This window comes from Asterias amurensis, chromosome 16 (genome assembly GCF_032118995.1).
Source record: "Asterias amurensis chromosome 16, ASM3211899v1".
In the NCBI taxonomy this organism is placed as follows: Eukaryota; Metazoa; Echinodermata; class Asteroidea; order Forcipulatida; family Asteriidae; genus Asterias; species Asterias amurensis.
In genome coordinates, this window is record NC_092663.1 from 8,614,119 (window position 1) to 8,641,707 (window position 27,589).

Sequence of the window (27,589 nt, forward strand, 5' to 3'; positions counted from 1 at the left end):
TCTTTTCAATTTGTGTTCCTTTGTCAAACTTTACATTCATGCCTCCACCTGTATACTTTGTTGGCAAAACCCATCGGACCAATTCCTGTTGTTCAGACCTTGATGTGACATTTGTAATGGGCCATTAGTAACATTCTTTTCCATGAGTGACATTTCTTTAGTGTTAATTTCACAGCACTGGTCAGAGAATACTAGACTGGGTCGAGTTAGCTTTTAGGTTGCTGCCAGGCAACAGTTTGTGTGTGGAGGGCTGATGAGGCTTGGCATACTGGGTAGATGATCGATGTATGTATTTGTATGCGCTGCATGCTAGCTTTGATTTCATGTAAGTTTCCTTGATTTCCTTGTGACAAACAAAGCACAACTTTTCTCACGCGAGGCCTTATCCAGGAATTGAACCAGGGCCACAGTCAGTAGTGAGAGGCGAGCGCTTTACACACTATGCCAACCATGCCGCCCTGTTTTGTTTTCACAAGAATACCAATAGAATTCACGAGTGGAATTAACAAGAAGCGACTGCTAATTGATGGCAGTTTCTAGTGGAGGTTGTGTGGATGTCGATATGTTGACTAGACAATTACAAAATACTCTCTATCTATGCTTTAAAGGGAAGGTACACTATTGGTAATTGTCCTAGACCAGCGTTCTCACTTGGTGTATCTCAACATGTGCATAACATAACGAGCCTGTGAAAATTTGAGCTCAATTGGTCATCGGAGTTGGGAGAAAATTATGAAAGAAAAAACACCCTTGTTGGACGAATTTGTGTGCTTTCAGATATGAATAAAAGACTTCTAGCTAGAAGTCTTTTATTATTTTAGTGAGAAATAACCTCTATTTCAAAATCTAGGCTACTTCAGTAGGAGCCGTTTCTCAATGTTTTACATCATCAACAGCTCTCCAATGCTCGTTAGAAAGTCAGTTTTTACGTTAATATTTGTTTTGTGTAATTACCAATCGTGTACCTTCCCTTTAATAGACTTTTCTGGTATTATTCACATCACTTTTCTGGATTTTCCCATGGGGCAATCCATAATCCGAAAACCAGAATAAAGTAGGAAGAAAGTCATTCCTGGCGCTGGTGTATTGATTGCTTCATTTATGTAAACTTTTGACTGTTGAAAATGTTGGGGCTAAAAAAAAAGGAGAATTCCGCATTTTAAAAAAAATTATAAGCGATAAAAAAAATATTATTATTTATTATTTGATATATATATATATATATATATATATATATATATAATATCAAATAATAAACCACAAGGGAAACTGACTGGGTACATTTTTAAATGATTTTTTTAGGATTGAACAAAGAAAAATTGACTAGAGCGGGATTTGAACCAACGACCTCCGGTTTAACGTGCCGGCGCTCTACCAACTGAGCTATCTAGCCCTATGTTGGTGGTCTCCCAGTTTTGTCAATATCTTTGTTCAGGGGGTGCCTGTCAGAAGCCATTAAACCGCAAACTGCCGTGTAGCCAGGGATCACACCCGGGTAACGATACAACCTGGGAAGCGGCAGACAGGGGATCACCTTAAGGGGATGCGACTTTTTATATCAGATATCAAATAATAAACCACAAGGGAAACTGACTGGGTACATTTTTAAATGATTTTTTTAGGATTGAACAAAGAAAAATTGACTAGAGCGGGATTTGAACCAACGACCTCCGGTTTAACGTGCCGGCGCTCTACCAACTGAGCTATCTAGCCCTATGTTGGTGGTCTCCCAGTTTTGTCAATATCTTTGTTCAGGGGGTGCCTGTCAGAAGCCATTAAACCGCAAACTGCCGTGTAGCCAGGGATCACACCCGGGTAACGATACAACCTGGGAAGCGGCAGACAGGGGATCACCTTAAGGGGATGCGACTTTTTATATCAGATATCAAATAATAAACCACAAGGGAAACTGACTGGGTACATTTTTAAATGATTTTTTTAGGATTGAACAAAGAAAAATTGACTAGAGCGGGATTTGAACCAACGACCTCCGGTTTAACGTGCCGGCGCTCTACCAACTGAGCTATCTAGCCCTATGTTGGTGGTCTCCCAGTTTTGTCAATATCTTTGTTCAGGGGGTGCCTGTCAGAAGCCATTAAACCGCAAACTGCCGTGTAGCCAGGGATCACACCCGGGTAACGATACAACCTGGGAAGCGGCAGACAGGGGATCACCTTTAAGGGGATGCGACTTTTTATATCAGATATCAAATAATAAACCACAAGGGAAACTGACTGGGTACATTTTTAAATGATTTTTTTAGGATTGAACAAAGAAAAATTGACTAGAGCGGGATTTGAACCAACGACCTCCGGTTTAACGTGCCGGCGCTCTACCAACTGAGCTATCTAGCCCTATATATATAGTCCTTTATATATATATATATATATATATATATCAAATAATAAACCACAAGGGAAACTGACTGGGTACATTTTTAAATGATTTTAGGATTGAACAAAGAAAAATTGACTAGAGCGGGATTTGAACCAACGACCTCCGGATTAACGTGCCGGCGCTCTACCAACTGAGCTATCTAGCCCTATGTTGGTGGTCTCCCAATTTTGTCAATATCTTTGTTCGGGGGGTGCCTGTCAGAAGCCATTAAACCGCAAACTGCCGTGTATATTTTTTATAGCCTAGTACATGCCTGTACAAGGTACAACTACAATAATGTAAAATAAGCCTAGTACATGCTCACAATGCACCTTAGAGCATAATTAAACCTCAACATTTTCTAGGGTACCATTGTGGGTCTTGTGTCCCGTGGCATTTCGGCTGCCTCACTCCGCACTTGCGTTGTGCCTTTGAAAATGTTCCTCTTTTTTTTCAATGGGCAGTTGCATGCCTGCTGGTTGCTTCACACCTGCATGAAAGTGCCTGTTCAAAACGACACACACACACAACTCTGTGTTGCAGTCACTGTGTGGTATTTCTTTGTTTTGTACACTTAAATCAAACCATATTCCTCAACACTAAATAACACTGTGTGGGCATGTGTAAGTCCACATAGTGTTCCAAGTCCTTACATTATGTGGACCTCTTTTGTTCTCAGGTCAACACTTGTACTCTTATTATATTCCTTGATCAACGCTGTTAATATAACTGTGTGGACATGTGTAAGTCCACAGAGTGTTTAAAGTCCATACATTATGTGGTCATCTTTTGTGCTCAGGTCCACACTTTGTATATTTTGTTTAAGACAAGTAATAAGCAAGGCAGTTCATGACAAGGACTTTTTAAAAACATCAGTTTATTTGTTTAATTTATACAACACTTTCGTATAAAAAATCTCAAATAAATTGCAGAACACATTTTTTGCATAAAATTTTGCATAAAAACGAGGTCAAAGGTACATCTGGTAACATTCTGCCAGGCAGGTATCTGGCGTTATTCAAATGTGATGTCAGACGTTCAGGCTACCACTGTGATTGTGAACTTATTGCGTTCCCAGAAACCCCTGCATCGAGCTGCTTGTCTCTCTCAGCTTGAACCCCATTGTGGCCTTGGTTGACCCTCGACCTCAGCTGAGATGTGCGTTGACCTTTTACCTGCCTTATACCACTAGTTGACATTGATTGACCTTGCTCTGAAATAGGCGCAGACCCCAGGAAAAGGCCTTCAAGAAACTGTGGTACAGAGAAACAGTTTTGAAAGATAAACATTTTACTACATTTGAATTTATAAAAAACACTAAGTCATTTGTTTTTTGAACAAGTTGAGCAAGTAATGATTGTATTTTACATGGACATTTTTCAAAGCAAAACTTTGCGGAAAACTAAATATGCATTGAAATAAAAACAGAATGACTTGAGAATTTGCTGAGGCAGGCCAAAGCACTGAGCTGACTAGCTTCAGCTATGGCTGTTGGTTTCAGCTGGTATGTTGGAGTATAATAACAAACAATTTATAAGGCGCACAGTATCTGGAATATTACCATTCAAAGGCGCCAGATGCTAGCAAGCTTACAAATTGAACAGATGAGACTTAAGGTTGTGTTATAATGTTAACAGATCATCAGGTGTGTCCCTCAGCTCAGCAAGGAGTCCCAGTGACGCGGTGCGCAGCTGGAAAAAGCACGGTCTCCGTAACTTGCCTGACAAGTTTTGGGAACAGAGAGTATGTGTGATGCTGATGGCGATCTAAGGCCTGGTCTGATGTTATGTTGCTGTAGAAGATCTGTAATGCAGCAAGGTGCTAACCCATGGAGGGCCTTGAATGTGAGAAGCAAGATTTTGAATTGTATTCTATGTTTAACAGGAAGCCAGTGGAGATTATATAAAATGGGTGTTTTGTGATCGGAAGATTTTTGTCCTGGTGAGTAAGCCGGCAGATGCGTTTTGGACTTTTTGAAGACGGTTCAGTGATTGCTGAGGGAGTCCTGTAAGTAGACTGTTGCAGAAGTCCAGTCTTGATGAGATGAATGTATGAATGAGTTGTTCAGCTGTATGAAGTGAAAGTGATGCCCTGATTGCCGCTATGCGACAGAGTTTATGGTGATCTATCTGCAGTCAAAGGTGACTTTGCCCATGACTGCGGCTGTTTGCTTCATCAGCCATGTTGGAATTTGGCAGTGATCAATTCATACGAGTCCTAAATTCGGATGGGACGTAAAGCCGTTGGTCCCATGTGTTGTGTAGCGCATGTAAATGAACCCAGTGCACTTATCAAAAAGAGAAGGGGTTCGCCCCGGTGTTCCTGGCTGTGGCTGCTGTGTGCGCCGTAGCACCTTGTAAACCATTATAAGGTGCTAACTAACTGGGTCTCAGAACTCATCACTGCAATAACCTATCTTTCTGAAAGTTTGTATATACTCAGCGCCTTGAGTACCTTGTTTGGTAGATATGTGCGCTATATAAGACTATGTTATTATTATTATTAAATTTGGTTCTCCTACCTGTTGCTTGTCGGTGTTTGGAGGATTCAGTCTGTCTCTCGAACTACTCCTCTCTATACTGGTGCTTCTGGCTCTACGAGTCGAGGGACTAGATCGGACGTGGCTCTGGCGTCCCCTGTCTCTCATCGAGCCTGGCGATCCCCCTAATTGATGGGATTAAAAGTTTGAAAAAAATATTGGTCTCTGCAAATAAAACTCTGTTTCCATATCAGCGTTCTCACTTAAACGTGGTCCACTGGACAAACGCTAGTTAAAATACCTAAAGGACCAACCAAAACTAGTGGTCTGGTTGACTAGATCGGTTTTGGAAGGCATCACCATTTCATTTGAAAATTGAACTCGTACAAAAATTCAAATAATAAACCACAAGGGAAACTGACTGGGTACATTTTATAAATGATTTTGGGTTGAAATTCTAGTCAATTTTTCTTTGTTCAAGCCAAAATCATACAAAAATTGTCAAACTAGTGAAATGACAAGCAAACTGGTCCCGAGTACTTATTAAATCCCACATGGCTTCTTTTTAAAACATGCATGTACCCATGGCTTGGAGGTAGGTTTTTGTCAATGTTCTTTGAGGCAACAGTCTATGATTTCACATAAACAAGACTGCCTTTTCCACTCCAAATGTCCCGTTATTGTGTCATAACATGTCAGGTTTCCTGTATCTATTAGCACTTATGTATACCGATCCCTTTTATACCAACAAGGAGCCAGACTATTTTCCTACCTTCCAGCCTCACTTTGGTTACATTGATTCGAATGGAGAAAAATCACGATTGGTTAACAATATTGGAAGGGTCTTCCCCCACGAAAAAAATATGCATTTTGAGGGAGTGGATAAGTATACCCTACCTGTAGGTAATGGTGGTCTTCCACTTGACGATGACGGCACCCCCTCTATTTCTAATGGAACAGTCCTATTGCCCAGACTAGGAGCACTGCTACTCTGCTGTCGGCTGTTCCCAATTGGGGTCATAACACTCTCCCGTCGGAGGGGAATTGATGGGGCACTGGAGCGGTCAACGAGGGGCTGGGATGGGAGAGGTGGTTTCCTATGGGATGTAGCCCTCGGAGGAGGTTGTCTAGCTTGTGCTTCCACCGCCTCCGGCAGCGTCAGCTTCTCAAGTCTCATGGGAACATGGCTCGTCTTATCTTCAAAGCTACCAGATAGTTCTGAAATGTCCTCATCTTGTTGCAAAGAGGATGAGGCATGCTGCTGATGAGTTCGGAGGTAAGAAGTCCCTCCAGACTGGTCGTGAAGATGCGGATGTTGGGGTTCCCACTCAGTGTTAGCAATTGCTGTTGCACGTATCGCATCAAAGTCTAACGTCAACCCAGCGCCGTTATCAATGCCTCCGCTATTGACGCTCTGGCCCTGATTGCTAAATCTCCTTGAGAGTGACGGTCTTCTCTGCCTCTCTCCAGAACTACTTGAAGCACTGGATACAAATCAATCAAAACAAATACATTTTTGTACTCCTTCATTGTACTTTGTAATGTCTAGAATGGAAACCTCTATAGGCCGTGTCACACAGGGCAATTTTTACAGGCAACCTGGAGGCAACCAATTGCACTACGTCTTAGAAAACTGGGTCCAATTTCATGGCTCTTAGTAACAAAGAATCAGTGCTTAGGAAAGGTGGGAATTCAGAGCTTATGTTAAGCGTATTTCATGGGTTAGTCATGCATTTTCGGCCTCGTTGGATATGGGACGCAGAAGCGCTATATTTTTCCGTATTCCACTCGCGCTTGTGTGATAATTTATGATGTTGGTTGTGTCCCTTTTTAGTCAGCCTCTTATGCTTGAGCATAAGCATACTCCATGTTTTTAGGCATTCTTTGCTTTACAAACTAGCGCAGAAATTCGGAGCATGCACAGTTATCCGACAATAGCGATTGTAAGCATAGAATTCGGCGGTAAGCAGAGCCATGAAATTGGGCCCTGAATAACCAGGTTATATTGGACTGAGTTTTACCTCTGTGGCTGTTTCCTGGAAGTGATGCCAAGACCAGTCAGGGCAAAAGTTGAAGCTAATCCCTCCACATCTTCATTAGGGGCCCTCTCAACAACTCCAAGTCTTCCTCGGAGCCTACCCCTGCTCCCCGCATCACCAGATCTGTGACAAAATAATTTAAAAAAAAAGATATTGACAAAATGGGGACATTGCCAACATGGGGCTAGATAGCTCAGTTGGTAAGATAAGAGCGCCGGCACGTTAATCCGGAGGTCGTTGGTTCGAATCCCACTCTAGTCAATTCTTTGTTCAACCCCAAAAATCATTACAAAATTTACCCAGTCAGTTTTCCTTGTGGTTTACATTGATATCTGAAACAAAAAGTTGCATCCCCTTAAAATGATCCCGTGGCTGCCGCTTCCCAGGTTGTATCGTAATTTGGGTGTGATCCCTGGCTACACGGCAGTTAACGGTTGTATGGCTTCTGACTGGCACCCCCGAACAAAGTTATTGACAAAATAGGGACACCGCCAATATAGGGCTAGATAGCTCAGTTGGTAGAGCGCCGGCACGTTAATCCTGAGGTCGTTGGTTCGAATACCACTCTAGTCAATTCTTTGTTCAACCCCAAAATTCATTTCAAAATAAAAAATACAGCAAGTCAATAATCTAATAGATGTTAAATTTGCACCTGGGATAAAGTATATTCATCTTGGTTTTACCCATATACACCGACGTATACTCTGGGCTAGAATTCACAAAGCACTAAGATTCATTGTAAGATGAGTTGTCAGTATCACCATAATGATTTGTATTTGTGACATTACACTTTACTAAGCAACTACGATTTATTTGCAAATCGTAACTCTTTGTGAAATCGGCCCCAGTACTTTCCTGAGTTCTGTGAAGAAAAAAAAAACCTTCAAAGTGAACTAAATCACTGTATCTCATAAGCATGAGGAAACCTGAAGCGAAGGGTGTTTGTTTTTTGAGCAAGAAACACCTACTCTTTCACTACCGTGAAGTGAGTTCTTGATTGGTTTCAACATTAGGACTAGCTTGCTAGATTTTGGTGCTGTTAGTAAAACAAACAACGAAAAAGAAGACAAACCTCCCTAGTCTGACGGCCGTCACCCCGATCCCAGGGATCTCCGATGCAGCAACCCCATTGGTTGATTCTTTGACGCGTTGACTCTGACTGGTTGAAGTTGTTTCTTGGTTTGGTGTCCAGACGATGCTTCCGTCCACGGGGCACGTAGGATGTTGATGAAGGAGCCATGGATCTATGCATGATGCATGGAACTTCAAGAACAAGAACAAAATCAAATGTCAATCATACTTTATCAAGATGTGGAAAGACGTACGTTTCTTTTTGAATGGAAGTTTGAAAGAATGTCCACCAAAGATACTACAATTAGACCAGGCATGACAGGTATTGACTGTACCTCTGTCTGTGTGTGTGACGCCACACAATAACTACAAGCTGAATGAAAAGTACAGTTTCTTAAATCTGAACGTTGTAAACCAGGGGCGGATTGCAATAAAACAGTCTTAGTCAGCAGTCTAAGACCAGTCAGTTATAGCCGGCTATCTGCCTTAGACGGTCTTAACTTAGTCAGTCATTAAGCCTGTTGCAATAAGCCAGTCTTAGATAAGTCCGCGAAAAGTAATGAAATACGAACAAATGTCCTATATAATACTTAGCACTCTGCAGGCACTGGCGGTACAACATTGTTCTTATTGCTTTGGTTTAAATCATCGGATGTCATATCTGTGAGTTGTATCATTTTTACTTTTGGGAACATACATTTACGATACAATCACCTTGATCATCATCATAATGCCTCCCATGGGTGTAATCTATTTCTAAAATACAATCTCATCCTAGAGCTCTTTGTATCAAATCATCTACAACTAAGAAATGCAGCGCCATCTTTAAAAACCAAAACAAAGACCGATTATAGCCAGCTCAGAGCAGGCTTAAGATTTAAGACTGGCTATAATTATAGACCGCGCTATTGCAATTGGTCTATGATTAAAGACTGTCTAAGCGCGTCTCAAGTTAGCCGGCTATAGCGCATAGACTGGTTTAAGACCGCTTGGTGCAATCCGCCCCTGCTGTAACAATGTTTTTGTGACCGTTATCATTATATATTTCTGGTAATTAAAACAAGGATGCCTTACAAGTGAACTTATTCACTGTAGCTCACAAGCCTGAGGAAACCTGTAAACAAGGGTGCTTGCCATGTGAACCAAATCACCAGGGTTTCCCCCTAGTCTTCCATGCCAAGTGTTATGGGTTCTTTTACCCGCACTACCAATCCTCGACATGGGACCTTCAGCTGATGTCCCACCCGAAGGACAAAGCAATTATGGTAAAGTATCATGGTGAAACGACCAGGACTCAAAACCCGCACTCTGCTGATCAAAATTACAAAAGCTTAAGTTTGGTGCTCTTTAACCACTCGCCCACAACACACCACCACGGCACCGACTCATGAGTTGTTTTAAGGTCATCTTCCCTGACTGCTTTTACCTTGTGTTTGCATGGTAGGCGTCTCAGCACCTGACTAATACTGTAGCCTCGTAGGCAGATGCGGCATTGCATCCCAGGATTCATCAGAGAGCTTCCCTGCCGAACCGTCTCCGTCGGGAAACTCTTGATCACCTTCTCAGGGATGTTGCTCGGCTGATTGGCGGTTTGGCTGGTGAAAAAATTAGCATTGACAACTATAAGATTTTCAAAGCAAATTTGATGCTGCAAACATTCTGGGAAGTATATGTCCTTGATCTTTTGATCAAGTCTTTATAATGATGTTTTATTTTGCTTTGGCATTCTCTTTGAGTACAAACAAGTCGTTGCTTGTACTCAATAAATTTTTCCTCCTTTTCTCCAAGAACCAAATATCATGCTTGCATATATGATCTGATTTTGTAAGGCAAACCATTCAAGCATTCTCCCTTATCAGTGGTCCGATGGCCAAATACTACTTGAAACACCTTTGGACCAGTCACAATTCACTCTAGGAGGTCTAGCTGGCCAAGTCAATGCTGAAAAGCATCAGCCGTCAATTTCAACAAAAGTCTTCCTAACGTAGGATTAATCTTAGGACTTATAAGGAGTTAAGTTCTGTATCCACAACCATAGGACACATTTAACCCATCCTAAGTTAGGACGGGTTTCTCGTCCTAACTCGAGATAGGATTAATCCTAGCGTTTTGTGAAATCGGCTGCAAGGAATTTAATATGAAGTATGGACAAGTGAAAAAGCTGACAAACTAGTGAAGTGACAAGCTGTCCTGCTGGCAAGTCACTGAAAACGTTAAGGGCAAACCCTGCATTTCCTCTGGTTTATCTTGATAACAATAATAGGTTCTTATAGCACTTTATCACAACCCTATGGCATATCAAAGTGCTCTGTATTTTGTCCTGTAAGGTATGTGGAGACCTACATGTATTATAATATAAGTTATCACACAAGCGCGAGTGGAATACGGAAAAATATAGCGCTTCTGCGTCCGGCCGAGTTGGATATGGGACGCAGACGCGTTATATTTTCCTTATTTCCATGAGCGCGCGTGTGATAACGTATATCTTCAAGCAAACTTGGTGCGTGACATAGAACACACAAGACGCATGGTAGTAATATTAGCCGTGCAATATAGGTTTTGATCACCACTCCATTCTGCGAATCTGATTGGAGGATTAGCGCGCACTTGAAGATAATGTACCTCATACATGTAGCATCATGTAATGGTTTGCAAGGTGCTGTGGTGCAACATGCTGCCGATCAGACCAAGAACACCAGGGCGAACCCCTTTTCTTTTTGATTAAGTGTAATGTACTTGGTTCTTTTACTTACATGACACAACACCAGACTGCTTAACACACAGGACCAACGGCTTTACGTCCCATCCAAAGGATGCATAAATAATGGTTAAAGGCCCGGTCACACAGGCCGCGTTAACGAGAACGTCAACGAGTATGTCAACAATACAGGCCCTGGATTGGTTGAATGAGCGTGGACGTATATTCTGCGTGGAGCATTTCAACCAATATAATGCGTTCTCCTTGCGTCGAGATCGTTATCGTTTTGGTTATCGCTGCAGTGTGACTTGGCCTTTAGTTTCTTGCTAAAGAATATAAGTGTCACAATTAGGGAATAACAGTGCGAGTATCCGGTCTTCACTGCGTGGTAATGACCGGGTTGGTGGCTGGCGCTGTTAACGGACCGAGCCGGAGGCGAGGTCTGTTAACAGCGCCAGCCACCAACCAAGGTCATTACCACGCAGTGAAGACCGGATACGAACACTGTTATTCCCATTAATAAATACTTTTTTTAGCGAATTAAACGGCTAAAATTGTCCAAATTTTGTGACTTTTCTCTCGGCAATACTTCCAGACATGTTCAGGGGCCATATTTGAGCTTTTGATGGTTCCCATCTCTTTTGTGCGTTAATCACATTACTGATCTTTGAGACCAGTGACTCTTTGTAATAATGATCTGTTCAGCACCTTCACTTGGGTCATGGGAGGCAAATGATTGGACGATAGCTGTTCCTTGTGCATTAAAACGCGCGCATGAACTCGGCGTCAGTTTTTAGTGCGCGCGCACATATTACACGCGCGCACTCAAAATTGATACATTTTCAGCGTGCGTACGCGTAAGTGCGCGAAGTTGCAATGAAACTAACAGGGATATAAATAAGCGTGCGATACAGTGCAACGCGCAAGGTTTACACAATGTATGCTGATTAAGTGGCCACTTATTTGGTATTTTCCAAAGCCGGTCTTTATACCACCGTTAACACTCTCACACGTGACCGGGTTTTGACCAATCAGAGACTTGAAACCGTCCAAGGTATTTATTAATGGAAAATCAAGCCCATACTCTGCTGATCAAAAAACACCAGAGCTTGAGTTCGGTGCTCTTATCCGCTCGGCCATCTTGATGAAGAGATTGGGTTTTTTATTGTACCTGTCAAGTTGTAGGAGGAGGTCATAATCATTGTCTGATATATCCCGAGCCAGAAGGTCATCCATGACTGCTTGGGGGAGAGCGGTGCCTGATCCACGCTGTGCTGGCCGCCATCTTTGATTAATTTTCTATAAACCGAAAACATTGGACAAGAAAAAATAAATACAAGGCCATTGTAAATATTAACTGACAAAGAGATTTGCAGGAAAATTATTGGTCTTAGAAATGATGTTCAATTCCTTTCTATTCAATTTTAGACACACCCTTCAAGACATAATGGTGAAAAATGTCATCAATATTGGTTGGTAAAAATTTATTGAAGATATTATTTTAAATAATTTTGGGTTGAATAAAGAAAAATTTACTATATCCGGACTTAAACCTGCAACCTCGGGATTAACTGAGCTATCTTAAGCCCTAATGTTTGGTGATTTCTGTATTTTGTCAATATCTTTGTTAGAAGGGATTAGAGGGATCGCCTTAAGGGTTTGCGATTTTTTATTTCAAATATCAAGTAATACACCACAAGGGAAACTGACTGGGAAAGATCTTAAACAGCTACCTGGGCGGAATGTTTTCAACGGAAATGGTATTTTAACTTGTTTATAATGCACTTGTTCACCATTTTAATGTAATTTTGATATGTGTACACTTCTGAATTTTTCGTAATTAAAACTAAAAACACTTCTGCCGTTGAGAGTGTGCGTCAAAGGACAATGTCGCTGACGTCATCTCTGGGAGCTTGCTTTGTTATGCCTCCACGCTGCAACAAAGCGGCTTTACAAATTGGAGCTCCCAGAGATGACGTTTTGAGAGTGATTACGTAACAGGGCTTTTCGCAAATCTCTCAGAAAAGCGCTGGATAAGGGCATTCAAAATGATTGTTTTTTTTACACAATTGAAATCTTTTTATAGTCGTATGACTCGATTTCCCTATTCTTTGAAAACGTTTTATGTGAATTTCAGCAAAGTTTACGACTTGACATTTTCGTTCAAGTAGGTCTTTAAAGATATTGACAAAATAGAGAGATAGCTCAGTTTGTAGAGCACCAGCACATTAACCTCCAGGCCATAGCTTCAAGTACCGCATAGTAAATTTTTCTGTGTTCAACCCAAAGTTTTTTAAACACTTTTTTTTTTTAACTGATTATCATCAATCCTTTAAATGGAAAATAGTTGGGTTCCTGTTTATGAAATGTAAACTGAATGATCTTTGTCATTGTGAATACAGGGAACATTACCTGTCTAAATTTGAAGGAGTGCTGCGTATGGATGTTGATGATGAAGCAAGCGTGGCATAAACAGAAGTCAAAACAATCTGTGCATCTGCAGGAATGAAATCAATCATACTTAGAGTGCGTTCGATTAGCTTCCCCGAGTCGACCCCGGTCTGCCCCCGGTTACGCTCGAATAGCTTTAACGTCATTCCAGGGGCTCACCCTGGTCAGCCCCAAGTGCCCTGCTTGTGGAATGGGTCACTTGGGGCTGGCCCCAGGTGCATGACGTCACTACGAGAGGGTGATTGATCGTTCGATTAGCTTTTGTCAGGGGCTCACCCGAGTGAGCACCGTTGGGTCGACACAGGAAGGCTATTCGAACGCACCCTTAGTTCAGGCAATATACAACAAATACAATGGGTTTTTTATATAGCGCCATTTCATTTAGACCACAGCGCTTTAAAAAGAACAATAGCAATGCAGATAATACAACAAATGAATAATAAAGCAATAAACAGACACTAAGGAAAAATATGTTTTTTAAGATAGAACCCACGACACCCACACACAGCAATTGCCGTGGTGCCCTGTCCTTTTGCTGTGGTGCCCTCAACAAGGTTCCAATACAAACTATTTTTTCACCCTGGAAGTGCCCCTTACCAGAGGATTGCTGTGCCCCTCAATGCCTGTTTAATAGTTCGTATTAAAACAACAACATAACACAAAAAACTGTACCCTCTGCTGTGCTGAAATGGTTCAGATACCATTGCTGTGAAAGTGTACATAACAACACCAAGCAAATGCGCAGTATACACAGCTTGTTGTACAAGTTGGACAGGGTGCACTAAAGTTAGAGATCTTGCATAGAAAACATGCGTTATATTTTAAGGAACTGTCTACTGTTTGATTTGAGCAAATGTAAGATTTTCTGAGGTACAATATTCAATCAACTTAGAAATGACGTGGTTACATGGGGGGGAGGAGAGGGGGTACACAAAGTCCCCCTTCTCAATTTAAGTTTTATGGACCATATAGGTCACGTTAATCGGGAGTTCACAGACACAAAACAGCTCAAGTCAATAAGTTCAACCCAAAATAAACACTTCACAAAAGTTGGAGAAGGTTTGAAAAGGAGTTTGTTACATGTTGGATAGTTTTGGTCAAATTGATATCACAAAACTGTAGGTCCATATAAGGTGACTGTGGCTTGATCGTCAAGACAACATGCATTGAGGCATATAGGAGGCACATAGCAACAGCCGTAGCCAGAGTCACCACAGTCTCACTCACCTGTAGCATTTGCCTTGAATCGGTGACTTGTTGCAGTGCTGACAGCAGACGCCCCCGTGGACATCTAGTCGCTCCGACCGTGTTTTCTGCAGCGAGGCGGTGCGGTACTCGGCCTGCAGCTGCTGCAACTGGCCAAAGTCCTCCCGGCAGAGTGGACAGCGTATTAAGGTCTCCCCCGTGGACTTCTGATGTTCCGCCCACACCTTCATACACTTGATGTGGATGCTCTTGGCACAGCCATATCTACATGAATGTGATGTGTTTGATTGATTATATATTCATCTTTTTACTTGTACATGTATCTTTATTGTTTTATGATCAAATTTTATGGATCTTATTTTGGACCTTTTAATTATTTTGTTTTTGTGGTTAAAAATGTTCTTGTTGTAAAGCGCCTGGGAGCATTTTTAATGGATTTGGCGCTATATAAATGTTTTTCATTATTATCATTATTATAACGTCAACAGTACAACACATTGGTCCAGTGGTTAGATTGCAGGACTAGCAATCACAAGGTTGTGGGTTCGAATACTACTAAGCTAACTGCTGATTTCACAAGGACTATTTCTTGATTTGTGCAGTAGGATTTGAAACTTTACATGGTGTTACCGCATACCTTGTCATATTGATTTGTGCAATTCATAATCATAGTCGTTAAACCAATATTCGTATAAAGAGAGATTGGCTGTTGCCAGCTTGGTGTTTATATCCCCTTGTGAGTTTGCCAAGTTCCCTTGATGGGAAGATCTTCTCAACAAACAAACATTGTCCAAAAATGGTACTCCATATTTTGTTGTACTCCTACAATACCATGGCGCCAAAGTGAGGCTTGAAGTCTAAAATAGACTGGTCCAGCCGTTGTAACAAGTAATAATCATGATTGTATACATAGGGGTCAGACACACATACCTGCAGTAAGTCACTGGTTCCCGTGCATTCAGCAGTTCATCCTGGCAGATTGGACACACGTCGTCCTCCGTGATCTCCCTCTGCGCTAAAACCTCCCGCCCATCTGATTGGTTGGAGGCTGAGGAAGCACTAGCAGATGGCTTATGGTTTTGCGTAGAGCGATGGTCTGGTACCCGACCACTCTGCCGACTTCGCTGTTTGATGCCACGCAGGATTTCATTTATTTCTCGCTCCACGAGACCCAACTGGTATGTAACTGAATTAAAATAAAAAAATCCTAAGCCAAAATTTTTAAGACATTACGGGAAAACAAAAGTTCGGCCACAAAAACTTGGGAAGTTATTTCCTTTTCACCAAGTGGTTCTATGTATGAGCAATTAATCTGCCTGGGGCAGCCAGCAGCCCTACTGGTTTGTGCATGATCCAATAAAGTCCACTATTTGATAAGGAATTACATGGAGATAACAGGTGTGAGTTGCAAGAAAAAAAATGAAGTTATATTTGAGCCTGTTTCTTTAATAGAGCTTTCCTGTAATGGAATCTTAAACGAGGATTTTCTGATTTTTGAAAACAATTTCATAGAGGTGCTTCAAAGTCACAATAAATTAGCAAATCACAAAACAATTGTGCTTTCCGGTTTTGACCAACATACAATGTCATTGTGTACTGTTCATCTGTCTTCCCATCCAATTTTGCTTAGCAGAAAGAAGGTAAGAGCTGGGCCCTATGTAAAAATCTCTGAGCAAACAGTGTTGCTTAGAAATGTTCCGCTGAGCAAGTTTTAGAAGGAAACTGGGGTCCATTTCACAAAGAGTTAGGACTAGTCCAAACTTATGACTAGTCCTAGGAGATATAAAAAACGCATGGCTAGTCCTAACTCGAGATAGGACTAGTCTTAACTCTTTGTGAAATCCACCCCTGGACACATACAGTATGCATGATATGGTATTTTGGCTGGTAACCTTCGTCTTTGAGCAAAATTGTTATGTGCTTAGCTAGTTTTTGTGGTAAGCAGCTCTACAGCAATTTGAATTTCTACTTACTTGGATTTTGTCTTGGAACTCTGAACTTCTTCAATAAGACCCTTAATAAAAATAAAATTAAAAATTGTGTTAGGAAAATCAGGACATAACAATATCAAAATATTCTAAGGGAGTAAACTTCCAGATGAATGGCTCAACTCTCTTTTATTTTATTTATGGACATTTTATTTTCAAATTCTAATTTTCATTTATTTTATCTAGCTATTTGATTGTACATATATTAAGTTAGTTTGTTTGACTATCCATTTTATAATTCTCGTTTTGTCAGTTGATTTTAATATAACTATTTATATTAGTATTGTTTGTTTTGTTTGTTTATTTGACTGTTTGGTTATTTGTTTGTTTCTGATGTTGTTAGGTTATTTTATTTAATTACTTGTTTTAAATTTTACTATTTGTTCGTTTGAAAATTAACTTTATTTGTTGTTATTTTCTTTTTTCATTGTATTATTAATATATTTCTTATAGATTCGTTTAGCTGTTATTTATGAGTCACTATTTATTTGTTGGGGGGGGGGGGGTTCAGGTTGGGTGGGTGTGGGAAAGTGTATGGTCAATAGTGGATATTTACCAGCATATGTGTTTGCAAAGATCTCTCTCCTTCTTAAACACTGGACAAGTGCAGCTATGAGGATCACCAAGAAATACCTGAAAAGATCAAGAGAGTAATAAACCACAACTGGGACGAAGAATGAAGAGAAACACCAAAGAAAGAAAACAAATATTAAAGGCAGTGGACACTATTGGTAACCACTCAAAATAATTATTGGCATAAAACCTTTCTTGGTGACGAGTAATGGGGAGAGGTTGGTGGTATAAAACATTGTGAGAAACGGCTCCCTCTGCAGTGCCATAGTTTTCGAGAAAGAAGTAATTTTCTACGAGTTTGATTTTGAGACCTCAGATTTAGAACTTGAGGTCTTGAAATCAGCCATCTAAACGCACACAACTTTGTGTGACGAGGGTTATTTTTCTTACATTATCTCGCAACTTCGATTACCGATTGAGCTCAAATTTTCACAGGTTTGTTATTTTATGCATATGTTGAGATACACCAACTATGAAGGCTAGTCTTTGACAATTACCAACAGTGTCCACTGCCTTTAATTGATTTGATTTTAATTTATGCAGATAAAATACAGCAAGAACATAGCAAAAATAAGTACACAACATCAGGAGGTTGTAAAAATTAAATAAATAAATAAACAAAATTAGAAAACAAGAAAGAAAAACTTCACAAAATTATCCAAGGTTAGCCCCAAAGTTCACCTTAAATTTCTTGGTTTCTCCTTCTTCCTTCAAGAGGAACCCAGTTGGTCCAGTTTCCCTCAGAATATAGATGGTGGCAGACTGGGCCTGATCCTGACGCCATGACAAGTTGTCGCTAACAGTCCGACGCCAGGACACACTCCGAGCCATTTCGGTGAAAGGGTGTGCAACTGTTGTTAGCGATGGTTTTCTGAAAGTCTCATCGGTAACTTCATTATCTCACCAACAGATCTATGATGCCAACAAAGAAATGCATTACAACAACAACAAATTTCTATATAGCGCATTTCACAATAATTGTATCAATGCACTTTACATTAGTGCCCTGGGGTAGATTTCACAAAGGTAGTCCTAACTTAGGACCAGTCCTAAGCAATGCTAAGAGATAGGACTGGTCCTAAGTTAGGACCAGTGACTCATCCTAACTTAGGACTGGTCCTATCTCTTAGCATTGCCTAGGACTAGTCCTAAGTTAGGACTACCTTTGTGAAATCCACCCCTGGTCATTGGGCCATTAACATCTCTTTAATCTGTCTGAGCTCCCTGGGGGAGTATATACAGCTCTGAGCTGCCGTAGGGCTCTAAAGTCTTTTCATACATAATATATGCAGAAAAAAAATGCTTGAGAAATTTCTTTACCAAGACAAATTCAGTGGGGCACCAGTCAAAACAATAATGTTATTTACAGTCTTTACTGTGTAGTTGTGTTTTTCTACACCCATAGATAGGTCACAAGATCACATGTAAACATTGGTAGCGCAATCGGTCTATTGAGTCAATAAATACCATGGAGGAATAAATTATTATTTATTCCTCCATGTTTATGTTAACTTTTTAAATAAAAATAGTCTCATCTCATTCTCATCATAATATTCTCATTCTCAATATTTATAATATTTTCACTTGACCTAATCAGTAAAAACAGCCAAATGGTTTAATACTGGATTGGATAAAGATTCAAAAATAAAGTTTCCATTACAAAAATCTTGAATTCAACAACTCACTTCGTACGTTTCCTTTCATGTTTGTGCAAATTTTCATAAAGTTTCGATATATGGCGTCACGTTTCTATAGTTATTGTAAAGTATTGTGCCCGACGCTTCAGTTGTATTTATGGCACAGCAAACAGCAAATATTCAAGGGTATCAGACGAGCATCGCTTGACCAAGAGAGGGCGTGCTTCATACTTTACGATTGATTTTGAAATAATTATATTCTATTTATAGAACTAAAGGACGCGTCCGCGCGAAGTAAATGCCGCCCTCTATGTTTACAATTAGACGAGGCGTGACGCTTGAGCGACCCTTTAAGCTCAATATGGCGTCTGTTTAGCTTTTCGTTTTGTCTGTTTGGAAACTTAATCGACATATTTCTGCAAAATGACAACGAAATAACCACAACTTAGGAAGATGAGGATAAACATAGGACAGCAAAGATTATTGGCGTACTTCTTTGTGGACTACAAGGGATGGTAGTCTTAAACAATAGGTGAGAACCCCAGATAAAAACACTGTTTTTTCACACTGCTTCGACGGCTTTACACTTTTTGACTTGGAATTAACTGTACGCACGACAGCTTCACGCACTGTCTGTGTACGAAAAATAGTCTGCATAAAAATGTGTGTTTATCATGTTTATTGGTGCATGAACGATCGCCAATATATTTACTTGCACTCTAGTTCGTTCTGCATCTACTTAGTATTTACGGTATTGCTCTTCCTTCCTTGCAGGTGATAAGAACAATGTTTGTTGTGGTCAAAATTCTTTAATTTTCCACTCGAGGAAAAATTGAACTCCTTTAATGCAATTTAATTTCCAGGTTCAGGTTGATTGGTTGGCAAAGCATTATGATTTATTTTCACTTTCACTCTTGTCTTATACTGGCTGGACTCGATATGAGAGTATGATGCCAAGCTTGTGCGGATTTTATTGGAGCAGTTGCTTGAGTTGAGTTTTTCCATTCAAGCTTGGTTGGTGCATTTTATTTATTGTTGGAATAAAAAACCGGTTGCACTAAATACTGACAACTCACGACTCCTCACGACAACTCACGACAACAACTTTAAATGCACTTTAACAGATCATTTGTACATAAGTCAACCGTTAAATATATGTACAACCCACAAGAGTCATATGCACCTAAATCACTTTCAAACTTCTGAAAGAGTTGTATATTTAATTGTAAAAAAGTGTTTTTTACCCCGAGTTTAGTAACGAACGGAAATATTCGCCGTGTTATTTTGAACAAAAGATACCAGCAAAAAGTGGTGGTCTGACACAGCATCTAACACCCAGTTTTTTCTTTGATTGAGATTCATTTATCAGAACAAATTCTTAAACAAATTTGCTTCATGCTTCATATTTCACCATGCAAAAGTAGGTGCGAAGCAAAAGTGAATCCAAAGCGACGTATTTACTAAAAAAACATTCATATGTGCAAACATGAAAAAGCAAAACAAACAGCTTTGCTTTCATAATTTACATATTTCAAGGCCATATCCTTCTGAAATTTGTCAACATGCAATGTTCTCAACGCAGGAAGTTGGCTTTGCAATTAAATCTAGGGAAATCTACATGACGGGTCGTGGAGACAAAAATATCCCATGCTAAGCTTGGAAGATCAATTCACTTTATTCCATTAGCCCAGCATACGATAACCAGGCAATGGCTTAGTGGGATAAAATTTAAAGCAGTACAACGAGCAAACCAAAACATTTAAGTAAAAATTTTCTAAAGTATGATCCAGTTTCAAAGAGCTGCTGGAAGAGCAAGGTTAACACCAGCAATACCATATCATATGTACCATCTTCCTGCTCTTTTCTGACTTTATATCAGGAAATGTTTTAGAGCAATGTTTCTGCTTTGACACGTAAACAGCAGCTCTTTTGGTATTAAGTCCAAGGGGAATAATTGATGGGTTTGTACCATGTAGGCCTGAGACTTCATTCCAGTAAGGGTGAGGCAGTTCTTCCCTAGTGAAGGGCACCTCTATGAAGGAAATTTAATTTCTACTGGACTATTTTGAGTGGCCCCTCTAGGTTTGTCCAGGGGCATGGTAGAGATTATTCGGTTTGCAAAGGAATTTGAGAATCTTCAGAGGTACATTAGTGATGAAAACATGACCTGTGGAATTGCTATTGTCAGTGCCACTGTCAGTGTCAATGCCACTGTCAATGCAATCAAAGGCCCGTCACATAAGATCCTGGTAATGCCCCCTTCATTAGCGTCACTTCCTCCGCCCATGGTAGTCATTTAACGTTAGTCATCCTCAAAGACGCTATCCTGACAAAGAACTCGCATAAGGATCCTGAGTTAGGCCTACCGTACGTGATTACCTGAACTAGTGAAAGGTTGATCAAGTTGACCTTAAAAATGAAATTTTCCTGGGATTAAGTGGCCACGCCTCATCAAGCTTGAAAGTCTAAGTTTGAATTTTTATTAGAACTTTTTGTGACTACCAGTACTTAGGGCCCTATTAAATGTGAAATAAATAGATCACATACAACATGTTCATTGTCACTTATTTTACTGTATGCAATAACATTTTGGCTGATGAAGGCTTTTTTTAAAGGAACACGTTGCCTTGGACCGGTCAAGTTGGTCTTTGAAAAGTGTATGTAACCGTTTGCTATAAAATGCATATGGTTAGACAGATGTTTTAAAAGTAGAATACAATGATTCACACAAATATGCTTCGAAATGGCGTGGTTTTCCTTTTACCTTGTCGACTAACACGGTCGGCCATTTATGGGAGTCAAATTTTTTACTCCCATAAATGGCCGACCGTGTTAGTTCGCAAAGCAAAAGGAAATCCACGCAATACCGAGGCATATTTGTGTGGATCATTGTATTCTACTTTTAAAACATCTTTCCAACCATGTGCATTTTATAACTAATGGTTACAAAATGCTTTTCAAGATCAACTCGTCCGATCCAAGGCAACGTGTCCCTTTAAAATGCTTGAGTTCTGTACGATCATTGTCATCTATTCCTTTAAAAAAAGCATGCCGACAGACGCATGTAAATGTGTCTCCGGCTGACAGGAGACTCAAGGGTACACTTCATTTCATAAAAATGAAGGGGAACCGTGGAGAAGATGTTCCAATTTCACCGGAGGCACTTCGTTTTCAATGGAATGTCAGTAAGCGTGCAATCGCCCTATAGGGGGTACTCGAAAAACCTTTCAGGTAGTTCTTAATTGGTCTATTTCACACCCAATGTCTAACTAACCCACACTTGTACTGCTTCACTTCGGAGCGGTCCACATCTCAAGGCCAAGTCTGCCTGGCCGAAGGAAAGCTGTCTCTAATGAGTCTCAAAACCCTTATCTCCTTAATTATTTCTCCTTGGCATATGTCTAATTACCTCCTGAAATACCTCAAATTAAGATGTACTATACTTTTACTACATGAACTCTAACTCTGCAATCTACACACTGTAGTGGTACGGGATGTACATTTGTAAAGCTGACATTTGAGTCACAGACAGGATGCTAGAATGTTGAAACACACGCGGATATTTCTCAAGCATGATAGTGCAACATCTGTCCAGGCGGAACTTTGGCATACAGTTTTGTGACCTAAATGTAGACCGATCTCTTTAAAAATTTATTTAAGAGAGTTTTTCTTTCTTTTCATGGAACCTTACAGTTTTTAAGATGAAAGAAGCATCAAGTTGCAATTATTTGAATCCTCATAAGTTTGGGCCTTGAATTTCATCTTTGAGAGGGCAATGCTGTTTTTTCATTTGGAAAAGGGCACTTTCAATGACAAATCTGTAGGAAACTTTTGAAAGGGCACCAAAGCCAAGACAAGGGCAACAGGGGCCATGTCCTTTGTGACATCTGTGTATGTAATTCTATGCCTTTAGGCCCTACTTGTAATTCAATTGAATCAGGATGAACTTCTGAGCTTAATGACTTAAGCCCAAAACAAAATTAAAAACCATGCACAGGTTCAAAACATGTTTTCAACACTTTTTAATGTTAAGCTGTAAAGACATTTCCAATTTTCAAAGTGGTACAGTAACTGGTAGACACGACCTCGCTTGACCTCGATTGATACTTGGGCCGTACATGTAGCTTCACTGAAACTGCCTACTCTCTGTTGCCAAAAGCCATAGCTGTAGCCAAAGTCACTTGATTCAGATGCAGCCACAAAGGTCAAGTGACGTCACAGGACTTGCAGCTTCCACATTGAATAGTCAAGTGAGGTCGCAGCTTCCGATTACTATATTCCTCCATAATCCTGGAACTTCATAATTTCTTTTTATCTTCAAGTACGCGCTCATCCTCCAATCAGATTCGCAGAATGGAGTGGTGATAAAAACCTATACTGCACGGCTAATATCACTACCTGCATCTTGTGTGTTCTATGGTCACGCGCCAAGTTTGCTTGAAGATAAATACGTTATCACATAAGCGCTCGTGGAAATACGGAAAATATAGCGCATCTGCGTCCCATATCATCCTCGGCCTTCGGCCTCAATGTATATGGGACGCAGAAGCGCTATATTTTTCCGTATTCAACTCGCGCTTGTGTGATAACTTATAATACATTGTGCCCCTCGAAATGTTTCAACACAAAGTTGTTATAAAAATAATTAAAAATCTGACGGTATTAATTTGCCACTTCAAGTCAAAAACAAAAGATGGAACTTGACTGTATTTGTACAGGAATGACTTCCTAACCGAAACCCTACAAAACAAATTGGCAAACATTATGCACCTGCTTGTCCCCAAGGGATTCAACCCAAAGTTTTAAGCCCAGACTACTTGTATTTCACTCTACAATAATCAGTAAATCCTGTTTTTCCATGGTGGTATGTGAGTGCTGGACTGTTTTTCAGATGGGTTGGTTGTTTAGATTGCTGTGAGTGTAAATGATTTTATCAGATGTGTCTTCAGGGCGTTCGGAAACAATAATTTGTTCAGGGATGGAAGTGCCCCAGTTTCATCCGTTCTCAAATTTTGTTTTTAAAGGGAAAGTATACCTTTGGTTTTTGGAATCGTTTGATTGTTATAATCCCGATATTTAAGAAAAAAATGTAAATTAAATGTAACCCGTGAAAATTTCATTTCGAAAGCGGTCACGTTGTTAAGAGATCGTCAAAAAGTCAGAGCAATAATGTCCACAAAGGATGAATAATCTGTAATTGGGCATACACAAGCGTTGTTGTCGGTAAGGTTTCCAAGATTAAACATTTTCGGGATAAACGCTGTGATATCTTTTTTCATCACATCACTTCTCAAAATGCTTTACACCATCAAAAGCTGCTGTAAACAAATACATTTTCATTGCCATTAATTTTAACAGTGATGATCAAATTATGTATTTTAGGCCTAGGCCCTACCACCCCTTTAAATATCAATTGAAGGTAAAGTGTGTATGAGAGCAAAGCCAGGGCTTGAGTTGCCCACTACTGACTAAACTACATGTACTGGCCAGCGTCCAGTTTAGCACCTATCTACCGTAGACTACAGGATCTACAAGCAGTGTAGGGTGCACCCCACCAAATAATCTCCCATAGCACAATTTTATATGGGGAGTCCCTGGGCCCGTCGAGTTATTCTCCCTCCAAGTAAAAACACCCCTTCACAGGTCTAATTTTCAAAACGTCCGAGCATCAATCTTGAAAAATGTCCCTACACCTCTCAGCAAATAGAACCATTTATTTCAGGGCCTATGTCATCCAAAATACCTCAAGCTGGAAGTCAACAACCCCCAGGTCACAATTGGGCAACATTTTTACACTGTAAACACTTCTGGGGGGGTCTCAAATCTGTCTAATATAGAATATTTTCAGGGCCTACAAAATATTAATGAGCTTGACGCTCTGTTTTCTCCTATTTAGTGGGGTGCACCCTGTAGTACATATTGTAGCTCCCAGTCCTCACAAAAACGAGCCCTGCAGTCTAGTGTCTTTCCAAGTGCTGTCTTTTAAAGATTTAGTATACTTTAAAATAGACTTAAAAACACTGGGCACTATTGGTAATTGTCTAATACCAGTCTTCTCACCAAACTTCTCACTTGGTGTATCTCAAAAATTTGAGCTCAATTGGTCGTCGAAGTTGCGAGATAATAATGCAAGAAAAAAAAAAACCTTGTCACACGAAGTTGTGTGCTTTCAGATGCTTGATTTCGAGACTTCAAAATCTAATTCTGAGGTCTTGAAATCAAATTCGTTGAAAATTGCTTCTTTCTTGAAAACTACGATACTTCAGAGGGAGCTGTTTCTCACAATGTTTTATACTATCAACCTCTCCCCATTACTCGTCACCAAGTATGGTTTCATGATAATAGTTATTTTGAGTAATTACCAATAGTGTCCATTGCCTTTACAGAGGGTACCGTCGTCATGATCTTAGTAGGCCAGCCTATTGCCGGCTGTACATTGACTAATGAATGAACTCTAACCCAGTTACTGCTTGCGTGTGCCGGTCATCACACCACCAAAAGCAGCGTAATTATTACATTGTGACCAGCACGCCTGGAGGTGCTGTATCTGGGTTAGAGTTCATATTTATTGGTACAGCTACATGTCTGATACATACAACCATGATGGCATTGACAGTCCCCCTTTAAAGCGTTAATCGTTCAATTCCAAACCTCATAAAAATTTGACAAGTATTAAAAAAAGGGAAGTGTTTTTATTAATTCATACCGCATGTAGACCCTTTTTATTTGATTAGTGGAACACGAGTCACGTGTCATCCTGTATTTTTAAAGTGTACTTTCATGACATTGAACCTTCAGAATCAACATATTCTGGAAATGAATCTATTAGATTGATATGTTGATTTTGTACGAAAATAATATAAACCGCAATGGGAACTGACTGGGTAAGGCCTCTGGCTTCAGCTTCCAAAGGTTGTGTCATAAACAATGGTTTCATCCCTAACTACGGCTTCTGACTGGCACCCATGTACAAAGATACAATGTACTTGTTTGGCCCATACCTCGGTAACAAATTGTGAAGTTTGATTGGTTGAGAACCAATCACGTGATGTGATACAAAAGCGCATACATGGCTAAGGATGCGCGTTCGCTTTTTTTTGGTAAGAAACAGACACGGGTTCGAGGGAACAATGGAGAATTGTTACTTATTTGAACAACTCTTCGTCTGTTTATTAAACTATGCGTACTCAGCCGTAATAATGTTTAAAGATGAACAGAACTTCGAGAAGAGGAGTAATAATGTTACCAAGGTATAACAACAAAATTGTTGCACGATGTGACGGGGTCATGTATTGACAAAACAGGGAGGGCACCAATGTCTAGATAGCTACATTGTAAGTTGGCAAGACTGTTAGTAATTTCTTATGACGATAAAATGTTGTCGTAGGATTGTTTTCGACACACGTTGACTCAAACAAAAATTTGAAGTACACAGGAAGTGGTGGTTTAGTTGTTACCATTACTGCAGAGCCTTATCTTCCAACAACTGACTTTTAAATATAAAACCTTTGTCTTTATGCTGTGACTCCGAGAGCTATTTTTATCTTGGTGTCTCGGATATAAGAAAAAGGGCAGTCTAGACTGGGTAAATCCAGTCGGAATATTCCAACCTACATCTTTCGTACACACTCAATTTTTCAGAGACCATTCCAGGGTTTGCCTAATAAACCTTTTCTGGCCTCAAACTTCAGTCTTGAAGTGGCAGCTTTTTACCTCTTGTAAGGGGCACTCTATGAATAAAGTATAAATTTGTAGAACTTTGAAAAGGGTACCACAACAAAATCACAGGGCACCACGGCAATTGCAGTGGGTGCCGTGGGCTATTTTGAGGCCTGCCTTTTTACTGACTAGCCACCAGGACCAGTCGTCTTATCTATCACTGGTCAGTCAGCTTTTTCACTGTCCGTATTTTAACGCTTCCTACCAACAGTTTCATTTTGTGGGACTTGTTATTGTGGTGGTGTGGGATGGTTAGTTCAAGGCTACGAGTTGAGGGTTGAAAAAGGTCAAAGGTCATTACCTCTTTGCCCAGTCTCCACCTACGTTTATGTATAAAAATATAATTACAAAAATCATGAGAAGTGTCCTTGCCCAAGGAGGAAAGACATTCCAGTTCTGTTCTGGAAGTTATGTGTTCCCCGGAAATCTCATTATTGATTAAGTCTGGGTTCTGTGAATGAGTAGTTTTACTTAATGGTTACATAGAGAATACATGAGGATTGGTCATAAAACAGTGTTTTAATTGCAATGAGCCTTTAATGTATGCTGTGATAAAACACAGCATGTGTTGAATGCGAAAACGGAAACAGTTATTACTGGGTTTGTTCACCATATTGCTTGGCTTCATTAGTGTTGGCTGTAAGGGTCTGAGTAGTGAACATCCTACATTGTGTATGAGAAGGTTGAGATTTTCTTTTGGATCAACAAGTTAGTGATTGCCGGCATAAAAAAACACTACCACCAAAAATTAATGCTCTTCAAACCAACCCCAAGATTTTTTTTTTTCGATTTTGGTGGATTCAGTATTGCACAACCAAACCAAAATCATCTGGCATGACACACTGGACCCAATATTCACGTCTATGCTTATAACTCTGCGCTTACGCCCTTCTAAGGCCCATAGAATAACACGCTTTACAATAGGCGACGTATGCGAAAAATTTGTTAGCGCAGTAGGCAGCACGTGAAGTTTGATCGAGATCAGATCCTTGAGAATCCTTCCACCAGTATTGCATATTGTTTTCAGTATTGATTATACTGACACAGCCAAACCAACCATGGTTGCAATGCCAGGCATCATCACATATCCTTTGGAAATCTATCCCCTTGTTTTGTTCGAGTTTGATCAGATTGAATATCCTGCTCAGCTAGTCAAAACAATCTGAGATAGTCATAGGATTTTGATGGTCAAGTTGAGTGGAAAGTTCTTTTCTGGAATGCTTTAAAAAAAGTAAAATTAATTCTATTTCTTCTAATCAACATTTTGCCCTGTGTTATACATGTAGTTTGACCTACCAGTTTTTCTTTTAGAATTTGAGACAAAACGTTTATGGGCTGATTATTTCAGTTTG

The 27,589-nt window shown here is 40.1% G+C and overlaps 2 protein-coding genes across 3 annotated transcripts in view; one reads left to right on the forward strand and one right to left on the reverse strand.

Moving 5' to 3' along the window:
* Positions 1-3,271: 3,271 nt before the first annotated feature.
* Positions 3,272-18,655, reverse strand: LOC139948792 (uncharacterized). The gene is made up of 14 exons (XM_071947124.1): positions 18,567-18,655; positions 17,563-17,793; positions 16,865-16,941; positions 16,294-16,334; positions 15,251-15,506; positions 14,342-14,584; positions 13,076-13,160; positions 11,835-11,962; positions 9,392-9,560; positions 7,967-8,157; positions 6,877-7,017; positions 5,753-6,339; positions 4,898-5,040; positions 3,272-3,629 (listed from the first exon to the last, which is right to left on the reverse strand). The coding sequence occupies exons 2-14, from the start codon at positions 17,710-17,712 to the stop codon at positions 3,420-3,422; spliced, it is 2,421 nt and encodes an 806-aa protein (XP_071803225.1). The 5' UTR covers positions 17,713-17,793; positions 18,567-18,655; the 3' UTR covers positions 3,272-3,419.
* A 205-nt stretch (positions 18,656-18,860) lies between these two features.
* Positions 18,861-27,589, forward strand: part of LOC139948791 (rho GTPase-activating protein 23-like) — a 77,127-nt gene continuing 68,398 nt past the window's right edge. For both annotated transcript variants that reach the window (XM_071947120.1, XM_071947121.1), the window contains exon 1: positions 18,861-19,050. The gene's annotated coding sequence lies outside the window, so the exon portion shown is untranslated. The remainder of the gene's footprint in view (positions 19,051-27,589) is intronic.

Coding starts and splice junctions, on each gene's coding strand:
- LOC139948792 (XM_071947124.1), bottom strand. CDS start 17,712: ATGGCTCGGAGTGTGTCCTGGCGTCGGACTGTTAGCGACAACTTGTCA. Junction 14,585..15,250: donor GAACCAGTGACTTACTGCAG/GTATGTGTGTCT, acceptor ACATTCATGTAG/ATATGGCTGTGCCAAGAGCA. Junction 3,630..4,897: donor CAAACACCGACAAGCAACAG/GTAGGAGAACCA, acceptor TCTGTACCACAG/TTTCTTGAAGGCCTTTTCCT.